The sequence below is a fragment of the Stegodyphus dumicola genome, chromosome 6 (genome assembly GCF_044657685.1).
Source record: "Stegodyphus dumicola isolate Sdum_Otavi_A_Nest chromosome 6, ASM4465768v1".
Lineage (NCBI taxonomy): Eukaryota > Metazoa > Arthropoda > Arachnida > Araneae > Eresidae > Stegodyphus > Stegodyphus dumicola.
In genome coordinates this window covers 40,016,323-40,040,022 of record NC_140773.1, presented here as the reverse complement: position 1 = coordinate 40,040,022, position 23,700 = coordinate 40,016,323, and the positions used below count along the sequence as shown (strand labels likewise).

The 23,700-nt window shown below is 31.0% G+C and overlaps 1 protein-coding gene across 2 annotated transcripts in view; it reads left to right on the top strand.

Moving 5' to 3' along the window:
• The window catches only part of Cdc37 (cell division cycle protein 37), an 83,480-nt gene that overhangs the window by 24,455 nt on the left and 35,325 nt on the right, over positions 1-23,700 (top strand). For both annotated transcript variants that reach the window (XM_085818248.1, XM_085818250.1), the window contains exons 3-6: positions 625-781; positions 3,638-3,688; positions 17,491-17,556; positions 22,304-22,462. In XM_085818248.1, coding sequence (XP_085674374.1) covers positions 625-781; positions 3,638-3,688; positions 17,491-17,556; positions 22,304-22,462 — 433 coding nt within the window. The remainder of the gene's footprint in view (positions 1-624; positions 782-3,637; positions 3,689-17,490; positions 17,557-22,303; positions 22,463-23,700) is intronic.

The following is a 23,700-nucleotide window of genomic DNA, read 5'->3' as shown; positions in this document are numbered from 1 at the left end:
AGTTCAGTGGGCTATTGGAAATATGTGCTAAAAGGATTAATATAAACTGCAATAAAACTGTGTCTGATGAGGAAGAAGAGAAAAGTACCTCATTTCCGGATTAATACCAAAAATCTTAGAATTTAATAAATAAATTTCTATTTTTTTGTATTTCATCATTTGTGTAATTAGAGAATCAAGCATATTGCTTTGTAAATAATACTTTGTTATTAAAAATAACACATAAATGACTTTCAAAGCAGTGATATTCAAATTATGGGTCACAATCCCATTTGGAGTCAAGCAAATTTAGTAGGGTCACAAGGTGGATAAAAATCCTAAAAAATATGAATTGATGGTGTGTAACTGTCAACATTCTGAGTGGGGGCTTGTGATTTTTTTTAACAAGCTTGTTTGCATTTTTATGGGATCACATTACTATAAAGTTTGAATACCACTAATTTAAAGTATTAGATGAATTAAAAAAAAATTCTTTTTCTATACTTTTGTGTCATCTTTTTAAACAGAAAGTGTTTAAGTGTTATGTTGTACTGACTATAGATTTTTGGAAAGATCTGTTGGAAATAAGTTAATCATTTGTGTATATTTAATGTACTCTTCTTCTTCTTCTTATTATTATTAAAGGAATGAGCATAAGCAGGTTGATGTGAAAGAAAAAATTAAGTATGCAGAAACAAGTAATGAATTGAACATGGATGAGTTAAAACAAGAACTTAATAAATTAGAAGAGGAGGCAAAAAGGTTACACAAGCAAAGGGAAGAACTTCAAAAGAAAGAGAAAGTATGAGACCTTTTTATAGATAAGTTAAAAATCATGATTAAGCTAAATTTGTAGAGTATTTAATTGGGTACTTCAGTATTAAAATGACCACTGCATATGTTTTGATTAGTATTAAAAAACACCATGGGAACCTTAATTGCAGAGATCGTATTTTTGGAATTGCTGTTATAAAAGAAATATTTTGTCTCATCTTACATGGTACCATCACATAAATTCCCCTAAACATGAATCTAAATGTTGGCAAACTCCTGTTTGTCTCTTGTTTCTCCATTTGGCCAGCTTTCCTACAAATAATTTCATTTTGTGGCCATATTTACACTTTTGCTGTATGTACGAAATTATGTGCTCATGTAAGAAAACCACCACTTTTTCAGTTGATAACAAATTAAATATGGTTAACATTTTAGAGGAAGAATTAAAAATGAATATGAAAAATTGTAGACACCAATTTTTTTATTTTCAAGTCTGTTAATCTATGAAAGTTAAAAATTGCAACATCTAAAAAGTAAACAGTTAATGATAGAATGATATCATACAGTCAAAAGAGATAGGGATGATAAAAAATGAAACTCATTATAAATCTTAACAACAAACAACAGAACAAGAAACAAGAAAATTATTTTAACAAGAAATACTGCTTCTTTTCTAATTGATTATAAGTTAAAATGCTAAACAGTTAAAGGGAAAAAAGAATTACTGAATCAATGATATCATAGGCAATCAAAGCAGTGCAATCAACACTGCAATCAAAGCAGCCTGAAAGTCAAATTTGTTGCAGGCTAAAAATCTGGAGATTATATTTAGCAAGCTTAGCAACTTATCTTCTGATTTGGGTGATTGACCAAGGTGGCTGCTTTAATCTTGAAGTACCTTTAATTGCTGTATGCTTTTCACTGTTATTATTTTTCATTGTTTAAAAGTTTAAGCTGTGTCTATTGTTTCAAATATAAATTTTCTTTTTTTTCCACTTGAAGACTGCTCATCTTAGATATGCAATCTACCATTTACAAATACAAATGGTGGATTTAAAGGTATGATATTTAGACTATTTAAAAAACTTTGTAACAGTCACCTTCATCATATGCTGTTGATATATACAACGGTGTCTTGTTTGCAAGTACTCTCCTTATTTTTCCTTGTGAAACACTTTGAAAAATCTAAGATCCTCTAATATCTGAGACTGTTTAGGCCAGTATAGCATATAAAATTATGTCTCATTAGAGCATCCTTAAAAAAAGGCAGCAAAATGTCATGTCATATAGTTTGGTAAACATTGTTTTTATTTGCTGTTGCTAAGTGGTACTAAGACCTTGATATTTATTTGTGTGCTTGTAAAAATTATAAATATTAAAATAATATTATAATTATATTCTGTACACTTTAGCTATATCTCATTGTATCTTAATGTGTGGTGTCCTTATTAAATGTAACTTTACCAACCTTCATATTCAAACATGTTATATGTTGTACTATATATAGTTAAGCATTCCAAATTTATATATTTTATTATTTGAAATGCATTAAGTTACTGTAAATATGTAATAGATACCTCTTTTGCGGTCTGATTAATGGCCGACACCCAATTTTGAAAAATAAATGCTTTTAATGGATCAAAATATGTGCATAGCCATAAAATAATGAATCTCAGTGATGAGTAAAATGCGTACATGAGCAGAAGGCGAAAGTTCTCTTTTGCAGTCGTGCAGAGATGATATTCTGATTGCACATGCGCGAAGAGGAGAACTTGAAGCGTCAAAAGAAATGTGAGGGAAAGGTAGCCCCACACTCAAAATATTTGTTTCATTTAAACGGCCAATGTTACGAGTTAAAAAAATGAAATCATATACTTGCTGACCATATGAAATATTCAAAACTGTACTAATATCTTTTTTAAATTTACAGCAGAGAAACTACAGAGGAAGCATTGTTCATGGCAAAATATTGATTTTTGTCTTAAGATTGCAAACAAGACAAAAATCAATATGTTTTTATATTAATACTTTTTAATTTCATTTTGCATGTCATTTCTGATTACAAAGAAGACACTTCTAATAACATTTTATTAAATATATATATATGCATGTAAATTTAAACAAATTTAAATTCTTAACAATCTTTATATGTATGTATATGTTCTTTTTTAGAAAAAGTTTTTCATATAATATCTCCACGAAACAGAAATTCAATTAAAGCTATGAATTATTATAAGAAAAAAAATTTTAGTCAGTATTCTAATTAGCATTTTAAATCAGTATAATCTAGTCCTCTATTGCAGTAAAAACTATTTAAAATCTGTAAAGAAAAATTCTGAATTGCAACTATACCAAGTTCAAAAGTAAAAATTTCAAGTAATGAAAAAGTAGATATTGTTATTTGACTTATCAAGGGGAACAAATCCAACTACTATTGGTTAACAAAAACACAATTGAATGAGAGTGTTTCGTCTTTTTTCCAAGTAAGGACTAAATAATTATTTTGTTAGAGATCCTTTTCAATTCAGGTTACTCGTTAAGAACAGAACCAGACGAGATTCTTACTTTGAAAAAATATTTCCCAACACTCTCATATTTAAACTCAAAATCAAAAGTAAAAACAAAAGTTATGCATTTTTACTATTGAAATTTAAAATCAAAGGAAGATCAAAATTTGCATAACCTTTTAAATTAAAGTTTAATAAAAAGTAGTTATTTATATATTTTAATAACAATGTCAGGAAGGAAATTAAAATAAACTTACTTATCTGCAAAATTATTTTATTATATATATATGTATTTAATTGCTCTGGATTTTTCATATGTGTTGTTTTTATATTAATACTTTTTGTGATTATTAATCAATAGAAATATTTATTTACAGTTAATGCCTTGGAATGTGGACACTATAAGTCATGAAGGATTCACAAAAACAGTAAGCACTTTTTGTTTAAGTAGGATTTCTTTTTGTTAAAAAAAAAATGTAATCTAATTTGTGGTGTTTTCAGCATATAAACTGATGATTAAAGCTCAGAAAATATTCCTCAAAAATCCATTTATGTGTTGGATATAAAATTAGTTTCTATAAGTATGCTTAAAATTTTAGATTGTAATACAAACTTTGTGCTAGATAATAACTTTTAAATTTTGATAGCCCATGAAAGATTTATGGAAAGTGGGAGTAAAAGTTGTAAAAATGATGTATTTTGTAAAGTTTTGATAGTATTCATATCTCAGGAGATATTAGGGAATTTTGCAAACTGTAGATCGTGCCTTTCTAAGTTTTGGTTATATTTTCCTCTAATTTTGATGTTATATCTGGATTAATGACACATATATATATAGTATATATATTTGTAATAAAATTCCATAGTCAAGCATACACTTAAAATTCTAACTGTATGTTCTTTTCATTTTTAATGGTGACGTTCTCTTATTTGAAAGTACGTGGAATTAAATCCACAGCCCCTTAGTTAAGTTGTTTTTCATGCCTTTTCTACACGTACAGTTATAGAATGTTCTGGAAATATTTAAAGCGAACTGGATTGGCTGATGAGGCTGACGTCATTTCTCGGAAGCTCCGTCTTTCCAGAGGCTATAAAAGGACTCGCAAAACTATAACAGAGGTAGGAATAGTCAACAATTCAGACAAGCTAATTACCGAAATAATAATCATCAGTTTGTTGATAATCGACCCAATGTATCTAATTACAAACCTCGTAGTTTTCAACAAATTGGAAATCCATTGGGATGTTCCCGCGTAGGTTCGTATCCTACCGACTCCTTGGTAGCAGAGCGTGGTTTATAAGCATTAATCATGTGGTCTACTGCATGGGGCAGTGTCAGTGACACGTGGTTGCAGTGAATCAAGGTAGGAGTTGGCTTTCGCCTGGTACATCAATTGAATTTTCACTAATTGCCGCGTGAAGCGGACAACACACATCAGCATCCGAAGGTTAGTACTGAACAGCCTGCTGAACAGGATCCATTTTATTTACTCCAGAGATCTTAATTTTTATAACTGCTATTTTCTCCTGAAATATAATAAATGGATCCTGTTTTTTAAACTTATCGTCTGATAATTTAAGCTACGACTACATCTATGATTCTTCATTCAATCTATTTATTCCGGACAAAAGCTGGTACATCACAAGGAGTTGGCAGGATGGGTGTACCCAAAAGGAAAGAAATTCCAATGGAAGAGAAAGAACTTTTTAAGTGCAAGTTGTGTCTGTTTTTTACAACTGAAGAATTGTGATACAGCTTTGTCTTCGAATTTTGAGTGCGTTTCATAGTTAGAACCGCATGATTTGGATATCGTCTGCTGGAAAGAAGCTGAAGATTTTCAATTATTTATGCTGTTTTTTTTTTTTTTTTTTTCGCAATTGAAGAATTGTGAATTGTGATACAGCTTTGTTGTCGCATTTTGAGCGCGTCTCATAGTTAGAACCGCATGATTTGGATATCGTCTGCTGGAAAGAAGCTGAAGAATTTCAATTTTTTATGCTGTGTTTTTTTTTTAACAGCACACAAACGAGCAGGATTAAATAGTGTACTCAACAGCCAAGTAAGAACATATTTTAAGAAATTATTTTTTCTCAGTGTGTGAACTAAGTTGCTACGACAATAGTTTGGTTTAAATATATTATGTTAAAGTAATTATGAGTTTATTTAAATTTCAAGTGTTATTCTAATTAATAGTATTCTAAGTAAGATTTGATATTATCCTGAAATGTGTAGTGATAATCATAAAATTTGAGAATACAAAATTTTTATTTAAGTCTATTATTCTATGAACTGTTGACAATACTCTGAAGAGTTTTTGGTTTAAAAAAATACTTTTAACTATTGTAAAAATATTTTGAGAAAAGTGCACATTTTTGTTCTCAAGAAAATTTTGGAAGTTTCAGTTACAATGTCGACAAATCAGGAACCCATTAATCTTGATGATTCAGTGAACGTGAATCAAGATACAATAGATTTAAATATTATTCCATTTGAAGATTCTAAGGACAGTGACATAATTTCTTGGTTAGGTTATTTTAACAAAGTCTGCCAAAATAAGGACGAAAATTGGAAACTTCAAAATATTTCTCGTTACATTAAGGAAAAAGCCCTCTGGCTCTATATTAAAAATTGCCATGAGCTAAAAACTTACTCAGAATTTGAACAAATATTAAAAGAAAACTTTATCGATCCCACCTTAACTACTTTCGGCGACTTCGCTAATTTAAAATATAAAGCCAGAGAAGACATCACAAATTACTTTCAAAAGAAAATTGAAGTGGGTAAGCAGCTTAATTTGGATAAATCAATTATTTTAGAAGGTTTGACAGATGGTTTGCCAACGAACTTAAAGTCTTGGATGATTGTTCAAAGTCCGGCTGATCCGATAACTTGGCTAGAACAAGCCCACTAACTTTGACAAATTCATGAATTTAAAGATGAAAATCCGCAAAAGAATATCGGGGCTTTTTCTTAAATGTCATGATGCAGTAAACTTCATACAAAACGTTATTAGTAATTCTTTTTTATTTTACTCCGGAGATCTTAATTTTTGTAACTGCTATTTTCTCCTGAAGTATAATAAATGGATCCTGTTTTTTAAACTTATCGTCTGATAATTTAAGCTATGACTACATCTATGATTCTTCATTCAATCTATTTATTCCAGACAAAAGCTGGTACATCACATATATATATATTAGGAATGCAATCAATATATAGAAAAAATGTAAAAGAGAATAACTTTTTTTAAGGAAGCAAACTTCGAAAGTAATTTCATTGTTGGATGCATAATTTTTCTGCATGTCTGTTTTTTTCTTTCTTTTTTTCCTTTGAAATAGTTTTTTTTATGCTCTTAACCACTGAAACTAGTCCTGTGAAAATTTGAAAATACAGCACTGATTTCTGTTGTTTGACTTCTAAATTAATATTGTGTTTGGAGTCAATTTTGGATGATATCACCAATGTTGATGTTGGTGACAACTTGGAAAAGTAGTCACCAACCCATTGTTCCTAAGGCTTTCCCTAATTTGAAATCTTATGCTAATTCTGTCATTATGTTCGACACATGGGCAATTTTATTAATAATTCTATAAAAAGTTTAAGAATAGATATTTTGGATTTATTAAAAAAAATTTGCCTATTATTAAGCCTTGTGTTCTATACCACATATTTCATTTTTAAAGGTGGAAAAATCAGTGTGAATGTTATTTTCAAGAATCAATCCCTTTTTTTTTTTTTTTTTTTTTTTTTTTTTTGTTCGTAGAGTCCTTGTTGCATGAAATGCTAACAAACCAGCTGCCAGATGTATTTAAATTTTAATGCAGTGTCTGAAAAATTATACACAAATAAATAACTTATTGACACATGCCACATGATTTTAAAATTAGTTATTCACATAGGATCAAAATAAATATTAAAAGACAATGGAATATGCACCCAAAAATAAGGATTTATTTAAAGCAAAGACTTTAGATCTATGGTCTTTGATTATTATAAGTGCTGAAATGAGTCACAAAAGGCAAAATAAGTTTATAACAAGGGAAAAAAAAAAAAAAAGGCATCTTCAGTTAAAACATATATATATAATCTTTATTTTTTTAAATATTTATTTTCATATACATGTAAATTTCTGTTAAATTTTCTAGAATCAAAAATTTGTTTATTTACATTTAGAACCAAATGCAGATTACAGATATTCATGGATTAAGCATTGGCAGATTATAAGAATTTTACTTGTTTGTTTGTTTGTTGTCATGTCCACAAAGTCAATTAGATGGTACCATGGGCATTGCAGACTGTCTTAGCTATCTCAAGGCAATTTTCTTCATAGAGGTCTTTTGGGGGGTAGTCAAGATGTGGTATCGTTAAAGTTCGATTCCAGAGCAGTTTCTGCAGACAGTGTAGGTTCTTCTTTTGTCTGGAAAGATTTTCATCCCTCTGAACTAGCAGTTTTATATCTTGCCAAGGTTTTGAAAGTAATTCTGTTGGCTTTGAATTTGCATAGTTGAAGTTTCCGCCTGATGGTCAGTTTTCTTAGTTTTCACTTAGCAACAGAATTCATGTTAAGTGAGGTGGGATGATGAGATTTCTTTGTTTAATTGTCTCGCTTTTTTTACCAGGGCATCTGCAGCTTCATTGCGGTCTATGCCAGTGTGACATAGACAGAAAGTGAAGCCCTTCAGCTAAAGTTACTTTGAATTCTTCATATTGGTGCTACCATCATAAATTTAATGGAAAGCTCAATGTTTTGTTTCAGGAAAAGTGTAATGTTGCACTTTACTCACTCTTTCTCATCCCCTTTTTATTAGAGACAAAATAAATAAATAAAAAAATTTAAAAAAAAAAAACAAAAAACAAAAAAAACTGAAAGGTTTCAGATTTTAAATTACGTCCAAAAGGGTGTGTTTTAAACTTTTTGTGTGTTACCTTTATTTATTAAATATCATGTTCTTCGCGCTTAAACTGTAAAATTCAGTTTAATAGCAATGTCACGAAATAATTTTAAAATGAGCATATCTTTAGAATTTCCGATACACAGTTCTGTACCCAAGAGATAAAAAGTTTTTTTTTCTCCGTAGAGGGTTGCCATTGCTTGCTTTTAATCGTTGAGTTTGTTATTCAAAAATTTGTAAAGTTTTACGAAACATAAAATCGATAATAAAATAAATTCTAAATTTCAAATTTGATCTTCCATACGTTACATTATTCAAAATTCGATGGCTCTGTGTACCGTTGTTTTATTACAATGAGAGAAATATACATACATTTATGCAGATTTTTCATTCCTTAATTTCTTCAAATGTAATGCAGTACTCTAACATTTGGTGGCAACAGTTTGAAAAGTGATTCGCCGTGTATAGTGATTCAACGCAAAATTGCAAAACGAAAACAATAGTCCTTCAGGGACAAAGCTCCTTAGGACTAATAAATAAAATCTTCTTTGACACTCACTCTGATGACAGTTTCATTTCAGCAACAAAAGAAGAAATATATCAGTTGCCTATTTTGATGCTTTCTATAGCCAACAGTACTCCCATTGCAGATTATGGATATAAAACTATGTCTCGACCAAGATGCTCATTGCAGTTTTTTTATGTGTGTAAAGTATCAACAAATATTAATGTAACCGATTTTCTACATTATTTTGATATATACCAGATTTAAAAAATAGAAAACTTGTAGATTTAAAAGCTAATTATATTATTATTAGTTCACATTAATATTCTGTCAAACCAATTACTGTAATTAGCGTATATACTAAATTACTGTTAGTCCTTCACTGTCAAAGTTTCTTGATCTTATGAAAGTATTAATTGTGTGTAATTATTTGCATTTTGTTGAAACAGTAGATCTTCCTGTATCATATAGGCCTAGGAGGATTAGCTCCAGGTAGCTTAAAAATTGCTGAAAATGAAATCAAAAAATGATCAGTTTAGGCCATATGTGACTCTTCAAACGTAATAACTCCTCTTCTTTACGTATGATGTCAAAGAAAGGTACAAACAAATGGAAATCTGCAATAGATTTTTCAGAGGTTAAATGCTGTGGCAATGAAAGATTCCCAACATTTGTGAATTTGCAGCTGAATTGTATGATGCAAAAGTATTTTCTGATTTAATGAAAGCCTATCGTCGAATTCCAATTAATCCTTCTGGCGTTCACAAAATGGCTATTGCCACTCCTTTTCGACATTTTAAGAGTACAAAAATACAGTTTGAACTATGAAATATGCTTTCAAGGGCTCATTGCTGAAAACTCGTAATTTTCTAGGAATATTTGCTTTTATTGAGGATATATTAACTGTGTCAAAGGATGTAACTAAGCATTTGGCACATTTGAAAGCTCTTTTCAAAAGATTAAGTAATCATGGATTAACAATTTATGTATCTAAATGCATCTTTTATAACATCTTTTAGAGTTTTTAGATTTTTCACTTCTCTGAACAGGGTTTAAAGCCTTCACCATATACAGTGGAAGCCATTCAAAATCTCCTCAAACCAAATTATCTGGCGAAGTTAAGAAACTTTCTCAGCACTTTTATAGATGTTTTATTCCAAGATCTTTGCATATTCTAAGCCTCTTAAAAAGGTTATTGAAAGGTCGCATTAATAAAAAGAAACCTTCATAGCCAAGTAAAATAAAAGAACACCCTCTCGAATGGGACAGTGAATCTAAGAAAGCATTCATCAGTGCAAAAATGCTAATTGCTGATGCTCTCCTTCTCAGACAATAGTTCCTGTTGATACTTTAAAACTACACTGATGCATTAGATGTTGCAGTTGCTAGCTCATTAATGTAAATGTAATTCAGATTGGCTCCCATTGCACTTCTCTTTGTTAAGCTGAGCAAAAGGAAATGGTTACTCGTATATGATTGAGAACTAATGGCAATATATTTTTCAATCAAGAAATTTTGTCACATGCTCAAAGGCATGTCTTTTACAGTTTACATGGACCAAAAGCCTTCTAAGCCTGAAAATATTTTCTGAGGTGCAACTTTGCCATCTTGGTTTTATTAATAAATTTTCCATTGAGACAGGATACATCAAAGGTCATGACATCATCATTGCCGATGTTTTATCCAAGGCAGCAGCAGATGCAGTTTCTTGTAAACAACATACTGATTATTAAGAGGTATCTGAAGCACAACTTAAGGACTGCGAAATTCAAAATTCTGTATCTCAATCTACACTTGTTTTTAAACTAGTAAAACATTATTTTCCTATAGATTTTACTCTTTACTGCAATATGGACACAGGTAGACCTCATTTGATCATTCCTAAATCATTTTGCTGCAAAAAATTTCCCAGAAGACTTACTGTCTTTCTCACACCAGCATTGCAGCCTCACAAAAGTAATCATTAAGTGATGTTTTTAACCTTATATGAAAAAATTTGTTAAAACTACCATTCAGGCTTGCTTACAATGCCAGTGCTCTAAATTCATAGACATTCAAAATAACATTTAGGTACTTTTTCCCTGCCTGATGCAAGGTGTTCATTTGAGTACTGCGAGCAGCATATAAAAAAATAAGATTGCTTATCTTGTTTATTTAATGGTTAGGTAACTGATATATGATTTATCGTTTTAGAATGTGTGCGAGTTTCTCTTTTCTACTTGCTGCATGTGGCAACAAGACTAGTGGCTTGTGACTGACATGTGGAATTGATCGCTGTGTTGTAGTAATTTTTGCATAATTAGAATTAGCGTAATTAAAGAAAGCTAAAATACAGTCCATTTGTCATGTGTTTATTTCTGTGTACCAGCCACATGAAATATGTATGCACCACATTGTTTGCACATATGCTAAACATTACCTACTACTGAATTTTATTTTTCACAACTTCAATCAGTCATGTATTCACTCAAACCATTTCCAACATAGTAAACATGTTGAGCCATCAATTTTTGTTAATCAGCCCTCCAAACTTGTTCTTGTGTATTTCTAAGGATAGATTCTGTTAAACCTCTTCTAATTGCACTTTACATTGGATTTAATGCCATTATTAAATGAACAGACAAAAATTTTATTATTGAGGTAGATAAAAATATTACTGTTTCTTTTGACTGCTTAAAACCAGCGTATATATTGCTGGAACATATAGTAACAACTGTAATTCCTCAGATTTTGCATTAAAAAGTCTGCAAAGACTGAAACTTTATTCTAAAACAAATAATTACTCACAGTGAATGCCGTGTTAATTTTCTAAAAAGATTTATCATTGTAACCTCATAATGATCATTGTCATCACCAAAAAGGTGGTTGTAATATAATTGAAATTTTTTTGTTTATCTGTTATATGCATACTTAATTTTTTTTAAATGTTTGCGAATTGTCTAAAATTCTGGTTTTACTAACTTTTTATTGTTTTTATTTTATTGTAACTTTCATTTGTATTGTTATATATTTTAACTAGCATGTCATGTTATATTATTCCATGCATATCAATTTGTATATTCTGTATTTTATTATATATACATTTCAGTAAGTATATCTCTTATTTAATTTCTTTTAATCAGCTCCTTTTTTTGTTTTGTTCCTATGTCACTTGGGGATATTCTGTGATTATCTTCTGTTCAGCTGCATGTGCCGTCAGCTGATGTAACATTGTTTCGCAATATGGCACCAGCTGATGACCCATTGTTTTTACCATCTGCTGTGTGAAGTTAGAATCCTGTGTAATATATCCTGTTTCAACGAATAAATTTGTGTTAACAAAATTGATTGTTTTAAGGAATGAGGAATCAGCTTATAAGAATCAACAGCAAGTCACACCAAACCCTTGCAATCTAATGAATTGGAAATGCAGTACTTTTTTTTTAATAGTATCAGCTTTAATTTCTTCTCATACTTTTATTATAAAATCCCACAAAATGTCAAATAGAAGAGATCATAGATTTCTTTTTGCATTAAGGTGCTTGATACTTTCTGATTACCTGCACCTTCGATTTCAGCATTGAGTAGAACTCCCTAATTTTGGTGTGTTTTCAAGGTGCATGCATGTAGCACACATATGTTTGAGTATGCATAGATTTAAATGCCTTATATTTAACCATTATTTCACTGAACATTGTCCACTGGCTGCAAAAATGTAATTATTGTCCATATAGATTTTTATCCTCATAACAGTTTTCCTTTCTAATGCTTCTTTTTATTTATGAACAAAAGAGTATCTATGAGCTCCAAAGATAACAAGACAAAAATTTTTTGTTGATTTTTCAAAGGTCCGAGTTAATTGGTGACTTTTTATGGCATTGTGGATAATTGGTTTTGTTTATGTAATTACGGCAAAGCCTCAACGGCTATCTGCTTAAGCGAAGGAATGCCTTCGTGAAGGACTTTCTGAGGGAAACTGGCTCATATGTGCATTACACATGGGAAAAACCATGAAAAAACCCATGCAGCCGGCCTTGTGATACTTCTTTGACAATATGAAACAAATCCAATGATGGAACACAGAAAAAAACTTTATTTAGCACTCAAAATGGCGACATACAAAACAAGAAGAAAAACGAATCGTAACATTTTAAAAATAAAATATGCTCGTGGCACTTGAACCTGGTTTCAAACATTGCCATTTACAAATACCTTAATGTTCATTTATTTAAATTATTTAAACTACAAGATTTTAATAATATTTAAAGCTGTTACAACCTCTTCCCCAACGGAGAGACTTTTTCCGAAGGGAAAAGTTCTGTAAAATTCGACAGTTTAATAAGCTCGGCTTGCTCATTTGCTTAAAGAGAAAAGATAACTTCTCTCATAAGTTTCCAAATAGGCCAGAATTTTTAAGTTTTAAACAAATATTTTTACACCACGTTTAAATAGAAAAAAAAATGGAGAACGTTCAAATTAGTCTTCCTTTTTTTTTTTTTTTTTTTTGATGGTGCCTAGATCTGACGGTGCATGTTGGACCAGTTCCTCGGCTATAATTCACAGCAAAGCCTTTCCTCAGTTCATCTGTGCCTTTCGGATAATATTCAGTTGTCATTTGCTTTCGACAATTGTTTTCTTCGTCTGTTATTAGTGGCTTTGATATTAAATCAAAAGCCGAAAGATGATGATAACACTGCATTGCAAAATGATTCTCAATATTAATTTCTTTATCGTTTTTTAAATTTTCATGAACATCTTCCACGTTTAATTCCGGTGATTTAACTTCTTCTTGTCTCTGGATGCTTTATTTTCTTCCTTTATCGGTTCCAAGATCTTCTCTTCAACTATTTTTCTTTTCCTTTGAGCTCTGGTAGACACGGCATTAACCTGGTGAGGATGACTATCAGGTTCCTTTCCTTGTTTATTCAACAGTGCAAAAGTTCAATTGCCTAATAAATACCTTCCCTTGTCGAGTTCATTTTTAATAAAGGCAGCCTTAGTTATTACTCACCCAAGATTGCAATTTAGTTCTATCTCAGCCAATGGTAAACAGGTTGGATTCAAATCTAATGGCTGTTGCACCCGCACATTTTTACCTGTCAGTATTTCCGGCGTGATGTATTTGCAACAAACTGTATCAATACTAGCACTGAATCCCTTAATATAGGAATTTTATGACCATTTACATAACCCGTACTAGTATAAGGTAATAGAAATTCATCTTCTGGTTTTGCACTAATTCTGTTAAGATTAGCAGAAGATTCAGTTCTATTCTTAAGTTTTGGACATTGGGATCTTAAATGTTGATAGTACCCACACTGATAGCATTGTTATGTCTTTCGTTTTTCATATTTATCATCTGAACGTGGACTTCTAGGTCTATGAAACCAGCTTTGCGAATTAGATCCTGACAACAATTTTTTTTTTTTTTTTTTTTTTTTTTTTTTTTTTTTTTTTCAGTTTTATTTTTATTATCTGAACTCAATTTACCTTGAAGTAGTGCATTGTATCTTTCTTTCTGCTGATCCACTACAGGCCTTTTTTGAACGTTTCCGCAAACATTTTTCATAGACATCAAGTTTTTCAGCTGATTTTTTAAATAAAGTCATCTCTACCCACTCATCAAGAAAATGATCTCGAATTTCAGGAGGAACTCGATGCTTAAGTTGGTCACTCACCATCAAATCTAGCAACTGATCAAAAGTCTTAACTCCTAGACCACTCACCCATTCTTTGCAATAATTTTCTATTTCATAATTGAAATCCACCCATGTGGATTCGGTACTCTTTTGATATTTCATAAATTTCTGCCTAAACTTTTCCAGGCTTAGTTTAAACCGTCTTAACAATAAATTCTTCACGTGTTCATAGTCTTTAGCTTTGTCGAAGGGTTCTCTAGCTATTAACTGGGTTACTTCATAAGGAAGTAGTCCTAGTAAATGAGATACAAATTCTTCTTTATCTTAGCCCATTCTGCTTGCCTTTCAAACAATAGCAAATATAGACTGATATCTTCCTTCTTGTCATCGAATTTCTGCATAAGGTGATGCAGCTCTGTTTTCGGCTGGATCTGTCCGGAATTTTGAGACTTTGTCTCTGCTTCAAGTCTTAATCTCTCTAATTCGTACTGTTCTTTCCTTCTCCGCTCTTCTGCTTCTTCCTGTCTCCTACGTTCTTCTCTTTTCCTTTCCTCCCTCTCTTTCCATTCTATTTTTGTGTCTAAGACTCCTTTGACGAATACTTCATTATAATCTCTTACTTTCTGTTTTAAATCGACTATTGTCAAATCTGCAGTCACATGAACTCCCAGTTCAGCCGCGAGATTTTGCAAATCTTCCTTACGAGCTCTTCCTAAGTAAGACATTGTTTCTATGTTTAAAATTAACGAACACTGTGTTCTTTATACTTCCTCAAAATAGCTCAATTCAATTTAATTAATTAATGCAGTCAGGAATCACGGAATTAAATGCACTCTGTTAAGTACGTATACCTCAAAAATGAAATATTTAAATTATATGAAGTTTATTCTCTCTACCACATTAATTGTGACTAAAATAAGAATAACAACATAGAGCAATATATACATCTACTGTCTGGACAACTAAAATGAATATTAAAAATAATATCCAATACGGTAATAAAATAAGACAATTCAATATTAACAGGAAGTAATAATGTGGTATTGCTAATATTCAGTTCAGTGATGAACTAATAAAATAAAGCAATTCAATATTAACAGGAACTAATAATCTGTTATCACTAATATTATGTTCAGTGATGAACTAATAAAAAAAATAACGCATGATTATTCGATCTCGTCAGTGCCTCCAAAATAATTATGACTGTGATACTTCTTTGGCAATATGAAACAACTCCAATGATGGAACACAGAAAGAACTTTACTTAGCATTCAAAATGGCGACATACAAAACAAGAAGAAAAACAAATCCTAACATTTAAAAAATAAAATACATTCTTCGTGCGAGAGTCGCACGTGGCACTCGAACCTGGTTTCAAACATTGCCATTCACAAATATCTTAATGTTCGTCTATTTAAATTATTTAAACTACAAGATTTTAATCATATTTAAAGCTGTTACAGTCTGTTTGTGGGATTCGAACTTTGGACCAAGCTACCAGTGTTCAGCGACTTTACCGTTCGGCCAGGCCTGTGGATAATTAGAAAGTATCATTGTTTTTTAACTTCTGTTATCTATTTATTTCATACTGCATAAATTTTAGCAATAATGATATTGTATGCAATCTACTGCTTTGTTATTTTTCAGATATAACTAAAATCGATTGTTGTTCTAATCATTTCTTTTCCCCTCTATTTTATGCCTTCCATATTTATTTTATTCAATATGAGATATTGAATTTTTTATTTTATGAAGCTGTTCTTACTTTATTATTCATGTATTGAAGCTAAAGATTCTACAGCATGCAGAGTACCTCACCGCAAACGCTGGCATGTTATCTCGCAGCAGCATTGTAATGATCCATTAAAAGTAATGGCTATTTTTTGGCCATGCTGTGTGACATTCATTATGTATATGGCTGAATAAATCATAAAAAATGACCCTTTTAAGGGCCACTCACACTTTTGTTTTGTAAAATTGGAAGGAATTTAAATTTACTGGAATTAAATATTTAAGAGATTATTAATTAATCAAATAATTTTTATTTATGCATTGTTAATTATTTGTATTTATTTTCATGTTTAAAAACAGCCTTTTAATCGTGCTATCTAAGAAATAGCTAACTAACTAAAAGTGGTAAATCATTTACTACATCATAATCAAACATTCCCTAGGGAAATTGGTATTTGGAAAATATTCTGTTTTAAAGCGATTATAAATTTTACCACAGTAAATCCTACTTTTTATAACCAGGTTTTTTTTTGTTTTTTTTTCACTAGTAGAATATCATCACCCCTACATTTATGTTTCCAGGCACATCAAATGTCATTGGGATTTTGTTCGTATTTCTGATATTTTCCTAATTATAATTAAATGTAATGCTGCTGAATCATAAATTTCTTAAATTCAGTTGTCTATTTTTGAGATTTTCAGGTAATTTCTGTAATAATATTATTTTCTATAAAACAAACCTATTGTTTCCAAAAACTATCTACATTAACTGACAGTATCTTTAAAATTTTTCTACATTTGGATTAGGTTTAATGTATTTAATAACATAAATCCCAGTTTGTCAGATTTTCAGAATTCGTTTTTTTACTGCATCTTTTAAATCTTACCTATTTATACCAATAGCATTTTCTTGTCCTTAAATTGCATTTTGATTTCAGCATGCCTTTTAATATACCCTTTATTTTCTTCCATTTCTGGATAATTTTTTAATCTATTCAAACATTGATACTTTAAAGCTTTTAGGGTTGACTTGTACATCACAAAATGCAGCATGTGTAACTGTTGAAAATTGCATCTTTGTTAAAGAGTATTTAAAAAAAAAGGTTATTTTATAGTTTTAAAGTAGGTTTGAAACACGAGAAGAATCCTGATTCTTCTCTTCTCCTCAAATATTTGCAAATTTAAGAGACTTGCAGTTTTATAAATTTCATGTTTTGAAAATGTTTCTAGTGTGAAAATTTATAATAAATGTGTTAAACCTTTCCAAGTTATTCATTCAGAGAGACAAGAAAAACGTTTTAAATCTTTGTTCTGAAATTTACATTTTGGGGAAGTTTTGCCACATTTAATATGGTCTGAACGGATGATGTTTTTTATTTCATCATTTGAAAATTTAAAAAAAAGTTTATGATTTAAAAAGTAAATAAATGTGTAGTATTTTCATTCTCATAATTGCTAATATTTTCTGTTTTATCAATTTTAGGTCATAAATAAGGCAGCACTACTCAAGTACGAAGAATTAACAGAAGAGCAAAAAGCTGAAAAGCAAGTATGTGGAACGTTATATAATAGAACTTTCTTTTTTAGGATGTTTGGACTTCCAGTATGGAAGCTAATATTATATAGGTTGCTTGATTACATTTTCAGTACTAAAGACAAGTATAAATTGTACTGTTCCGAATAATAATTTTATTTTCATATACTTCTTTTTTCATGCGTAAAGCCTATAAGAAAAACGTTAGCGGTGGTTTTGATGTCTGGATTTTAGAACATTCCGGATAATGGGCATCTGGATCTCAGACTTTGTACTGTATTTAACATTAAACAGAACTCCTTTATGGTGTACACAAATTTTCATATACAGTACAAAGCTCAAAATCCAGACTGGTCGGGACTTCAGCGATTCCGAATTTGGGATTTTTCCGGATAATAGATCATCAATTTAAATCTCGTTAGAGGGCATGCAGAAATTATACAATTAAAAGTATGAAATTGTAATTTATGAAATAAAGAATTATGATCTAAAGGGTATCAAAATTTACAAGAAAATGCTTAATATTTATTTATTTACTTTATTAAACATTTCTTTCAGTGTAAGTTGTTTAAGATGCTTCCACAAAAAATTCTAAAGTTTCTTTTTTCTTTTTTCTTGTGTCATATACAGTAGACTTTCTAATGCCATACTCCTCGCATAATTTTGAGACGGATATGCCTTTATCCATTTTTTGCAGCAATTCCACTTTTTGTTTAATAGACATCGAAACATGGTTTCGCTTTGTAGATCCTTTGGCAGCTTCAGAATTGAAAACTCTTTTCGACATCATCGAAAGTTCAAGTTTAGTTTTTATAAAATTGCCTTAATAATAACAATCTGCAAAAAATAATAAGCTGGATCAAATTAGAAGATCACGGAGCAGCACAGTCTGCTACATTAATTGAAATGACTTAGAATCAGTAAAGATAATTTTAGCCTAGCTTAATAGCTTCCGTTATACATTATTGGCTGTAAATCATAAGATTAGCCGCGAAAGCCAAGTTGGTTCGCGAAATTTTGTCTTGTTCCTATTGCATACTGAATTAAGCCTGAATTGTATTAGTTATTTACTATAACTATGTTTATTTCTTGCACATGCTTCAAACTAATTCTGAGTCTTGAATAAATAAACTCCCACATATACTTAAAGCTTTATCTAGGGCCGGTGCTCGATACCACCTGGTGCAGACTCTACGGGTCCTAAATTCTGCTACAAAGTGCTTTCTTAAGTTTTTAATTTTCACTGTAACTAAACTTTGGATTCCAGTGCTTTCCCTAAATCATAAAAACTTCTCATCCCTTAATTTTGCCACTCAGTGCTTCCCCCAAATTCCAAAAATTTTGTCTTCCATAAATTCTGCCGTCCCGTACCGACATATTCTGCCGCCGCGTCTGGGTTTATGGTGAATTACGTATCAGTTATTCTTAATTAAAATAGCACTAAATGTAATCTTTTGGCCTATGAGTTTCATTAACAAAGTCTATTTTTAGCTTATGAAAAGAAATTTTTTTGAATTTTTCTCAACAACTTTTCTTAGAGCATTTAAAAATCTATAATCATCACCAAGCATAATGTTAGCATAAAAGGTTGCCATACTCTTGTTATTCAATTACTAATACAAAAAAAGTTTAGACATCACAGCATGAGTTATTACCGAAGCTATCATGTATTGATAAACATGCGGTGATGAAAGCAAAATATAATAAATAATGACACGCCAGGTCGGTGTCGGGGATATAAAATAGGTGAATGTTTTGGTTTGAGATGTATGCCAAGTAGATACTCAACTACGGAGGCAAATTATTAATCTCACAAATTTATGCTTACATGATTATTTTTCCATAACGAAATATTTTTTTAGTGTTTAAGTGAAATTAAGAATGAGAATTTTTAAGTGAAAATCTCGACATATTTTATTATGGAAGTAAAAATCAAATGCGCATGCGTAAAGCATTAATATTAATAAAAAAATGTTTGTGGCTTTGAGGTCCGGATTTTAGATCATTCCGGATAATGGACATCCGGATTTCGGACTTTGTATTGTATTCTCTCGTATGGTCTGCAAAGATTTAACTTTAGTAATTAGGATGCAACTTGTAAAATTTTCAGTCCCTGAAGTTTCCTTTTTTTAATCATTGACTTTGATTTGAAAACTTATGGAGAGACTAAGTACATTAAGGTTGGTAATTTTGGGTGTTGATGAAATTAAGGTTGCTAATTTTATCAGATACTGTAATGTGATTTCACTTATGTCACATAACACCACAATGTTAAAATTTGCTTTTACTGATTGGGTGATACAAACGTTTATCAGAAAAACTTAGAAATAATATAAAAGAGCTTAACTAATCGTGTTATTTCTGTTTAAGATTTAAACTAATGTAAGTTCCAAGAATTTTACTTTGGAGGCATAAGCATTTTAATATTGTTTAAATTTTTTTCAAAGGAGTGTTTTGTTTCCCTTCTTCACATAAATTCCACGAGATAACTTTCTAGATGATGACATGCATTCCTCTGTGTTTCTTATTTCGCCATTTGGCGTGACCCCACAATCTTCCTTTTTTTTTTTTTTTTTTTTTGTGTGTGTGTTCCAGATTCCAGATCAACAAAATTGTATTCATGGTTTACTTTGAAATGTTCGAAACTTTTCTCTTCCAGTTTCTCAGTGCAGTATGATTTCCATGAATTGGAATATATTATAATTCTTTTTCAATATTTTGCTTAATTACTCCTAATATAATGCTCATGGATCAATTTGGCAGTTTCACAAGGAAACATTTGTTTGTTTCATGGCAAACTCCACCAAAAATCCATTGTTGTGATAGAATCCATTCCGCTTTGTTTTTGTGCTTCAAGAACATACTTTCATCCACTTCGGCGATCATACCAGTTCCCCCTATTTTCTGTTGTTGACGCAAAGAATCATGCACAATTTGTGCATGTAATTATTCCAGTCCACAACTGTTCTGTGATTGATTTCCAACTACTTTTCACTCCATTTAACTGAAGTTAGTTCCTCATTCCAGCCATAAACCTCACACACTTCAAGAAACTCAATTGTGATAACTCAATCTATGTGTCTTTGCAGATATTTTATAACAGGGGACCGGAAAGTAATGTCATTTCTGCGCATGTCGACAACAACATGCTAAGGGCAGAAGTGGAAGCAAATCCATGTCAACCACTCTTAACCAACCTTGGTCGACCATCCAAGAACATTTAAAAAATAAGCAAAGCAGGTGTTTGAGTCCCCCATAATCTGTCCGAAAAGAACAAAGCCAACCTATCCATCACATGCAATGTATTGCTTCAACGGCACCATACAGAACCGTTTTTTGATCGTTTGATTAGTGGAGACAAAAAAATAAGTCCTATATGATAATCCAAAACTCAAAAGGCAGTTTTAATAGGGGTTACAAAGGGTTTACATCCCGAAAAGGCGCTTCTGGGTGTTTGATGGAGTAGTCACGGAATTGTTCATTTTGGATTGCTGAAACCTGGACAAACTGTTAATGCAGACCTTTATTGTGAACCAATCTTTAATCGAAAAATATCAGTTGTCAACAGAAAAGGCGTCATTCTGTAGCACGACAATGCAAGACAAACACTAGAAAAAATTAACGAATTGGAGTGGGAGGTACTGCCATACTCACCCACCCACCATACTCGCTGATATCGCAGCATCGGATTTCCATTTATTCGGATCCCTACAACATTTTCTTAGTGGCAAAAAATTTGAAAATTTGGATGTTGTCCAAAATGTCCTCTTGAGATATTTTACTCAAAAACCAATTGATTTTTATCGGTCCGGGGTAGAAAATCTGCACATTAGATGGCAAAAGGTTGTTGATAACAAGGGTGATTATATTATTGATTAAAAATAAAAACTTGTTAAAATTGTATTTGTTTGAATTTAATGTAAGAAAGTGACATTACTTTCCGGTCCCCTTATTATTTACTGCAATAAGTTAAAAAGTTGTAGCGCCACTGAATTTCATTTCTGAAATGCAATTTAATTTCATGTTTATTATCATAAGTAGCAATTTTCGGGAAAATGCCTTTTGCTTGAAAGAATCTGGCAGGTTCTTCCTCTGTTCTGGGCAAATCCCAAATTTTCATTGTTTTTTCCATCTATTTTTGACATATTAGGAAAAAGACATGACTAATAAGAAATGGTCACGACTTACTTTGAAAATGTGGTGGTAAAAGGTTACCAGTGGAGATAATTTATTTTAGTGTCTATTGTATCATTTTTGGCGGCATTATCGCTTATGCCATGGAAATAGAAAAGTACCCTTTATTGTGGTGAGGTTATATATTGTCATTTAAATAAATACATGTATTAGTTGCTAGATTTTGAGTGTGTGTATGTGTACATGCATATGTGAGAGTTTTATATAAGTAGGTGAAAGAAACAGACTTATACAGCTATCTTAATGAGCATTTTATTTTTGCTTACAATTTTAGGTGATAGTATGACTCTAAGTATTGAGCTTAGGGTCTCAATCTGAAAATACATACTTCATCATGTAACTGTTTAGAAATTCTGGACACAGGAATATTTACATCTCAAAGCACTTTTTAAACATTAATTCTAACATAAAGTGTATCTTGACTGAACGTGCAAAGGTTTATTCTTTTCTTATTTTATAAATTATGTAAAAATATATTTTATTTTTAAACAAAGTGCATTACTTTTCTATAAAATATCACTTTCTAAAACTCTATTATGTTTAAATCATTTTCCTTTTTCTTCTGCAGCGTATTTTTGTTCGAGAAAATGAGGAATTACTGAAAAAGTTTGGTTTGTTTCAAAAGTATGAAGATAGCAAAAACTTCCTTCGGGAGCATCCTCATCTTGCTTGTGAAGAAACTGCAAATTATTTAGTTATTTGGTGCATAAATTTAGAAGTAGAAGAGGTAATTAATATTTTTTATTCATGTCGGTGATTATAGAAAAATGACAGTGACTTTTCATGTAACTGTAAAAACATATTTTTGGTAATTTGTGCGATAAGATTTTCAGATATAAATTTTGTTACTTAAAAATATTTGGACAAAATAAGTTTTTATTGTTATTTATTTATTTTTTCATTATATTAAATGCATTATGTATAAAGATAAAAGATATATAGAGGTAAAACAAAATTCCTTCATGGTGTAAAGCAAATAAAGAAGAGAGAAATACTTTTTAGAGTCCATACTAAAGCAGATAGCCTCACTGATCTGTAGTGACTGAATCAGAAGAAAATTTTAGGATTTCTGTAAACTTTCATAAAAATATAGATTAGGGAGGGAATTTAATTTGTGCTTAAAAATCTTCAAGGAACAGCTATTAGATTTTTAATTCAGTTTAATTTTTTCCTTTAATTAAATTAGGTATCATTAATTCAGAAGTCAAACAACAAAAATCAGCGTTATATTTACAAAATTTTCACAGGACTAGTTTCGATGGTTTTACCGAACCACCATCTTCAGCTGCAAAACCGCAAATGAACAAGATAGGAAATAATGATTAGATAAGATAAGAAAGCCTGGACAAGAATAAGCAAGTGGCGCCATCTGTTGGTGAAACCAGAACTAAAACATAATTTCTTTAAAGGCCGAAGGCAAATTTGGATTGGAATTAGGATCGTTAACTAGAACAGAAAGATTTTTATGAATGTGAAATGCCTCTAAAAAATCCAGTTCTCCAATGGAGGATGTTTTTTGAATAATTTTGGTAGCAGAAAGACTGAAAGTGTGGTTTTCGGACCAACAATGTTGAGCAACAGAAGACTTCTGTGTTTCCTTTTTTCTAACATATGCCTCATGTTCCTTGACGCGAAATTTTAAGGTTCTTTTAGTTTGGCCAATGTAAATTAAACCACACTGGCAAGGAATCCTATAAATACCCCAGGAATTCATATCCGGAATGGGGTCCTTGAGTATGGCCAAACTAAGAGACATTGGCCAAACTAAGAGAGCCTTAAAATTTTGCATCAAGGAACATGAGGCATATGTTAGAAAAAAGGAAACACAGAAGTCTTCTGTTGCTCAACATTGTTGGTCCGAAAACCACACTTTCAGTTTTTCTGCTGCCAAAATTATTCAGAAAACATCTTCCATTGGAGAACTGGATTTTCTAGAGGCATTTCACATTCATAAAAAATCTTTCT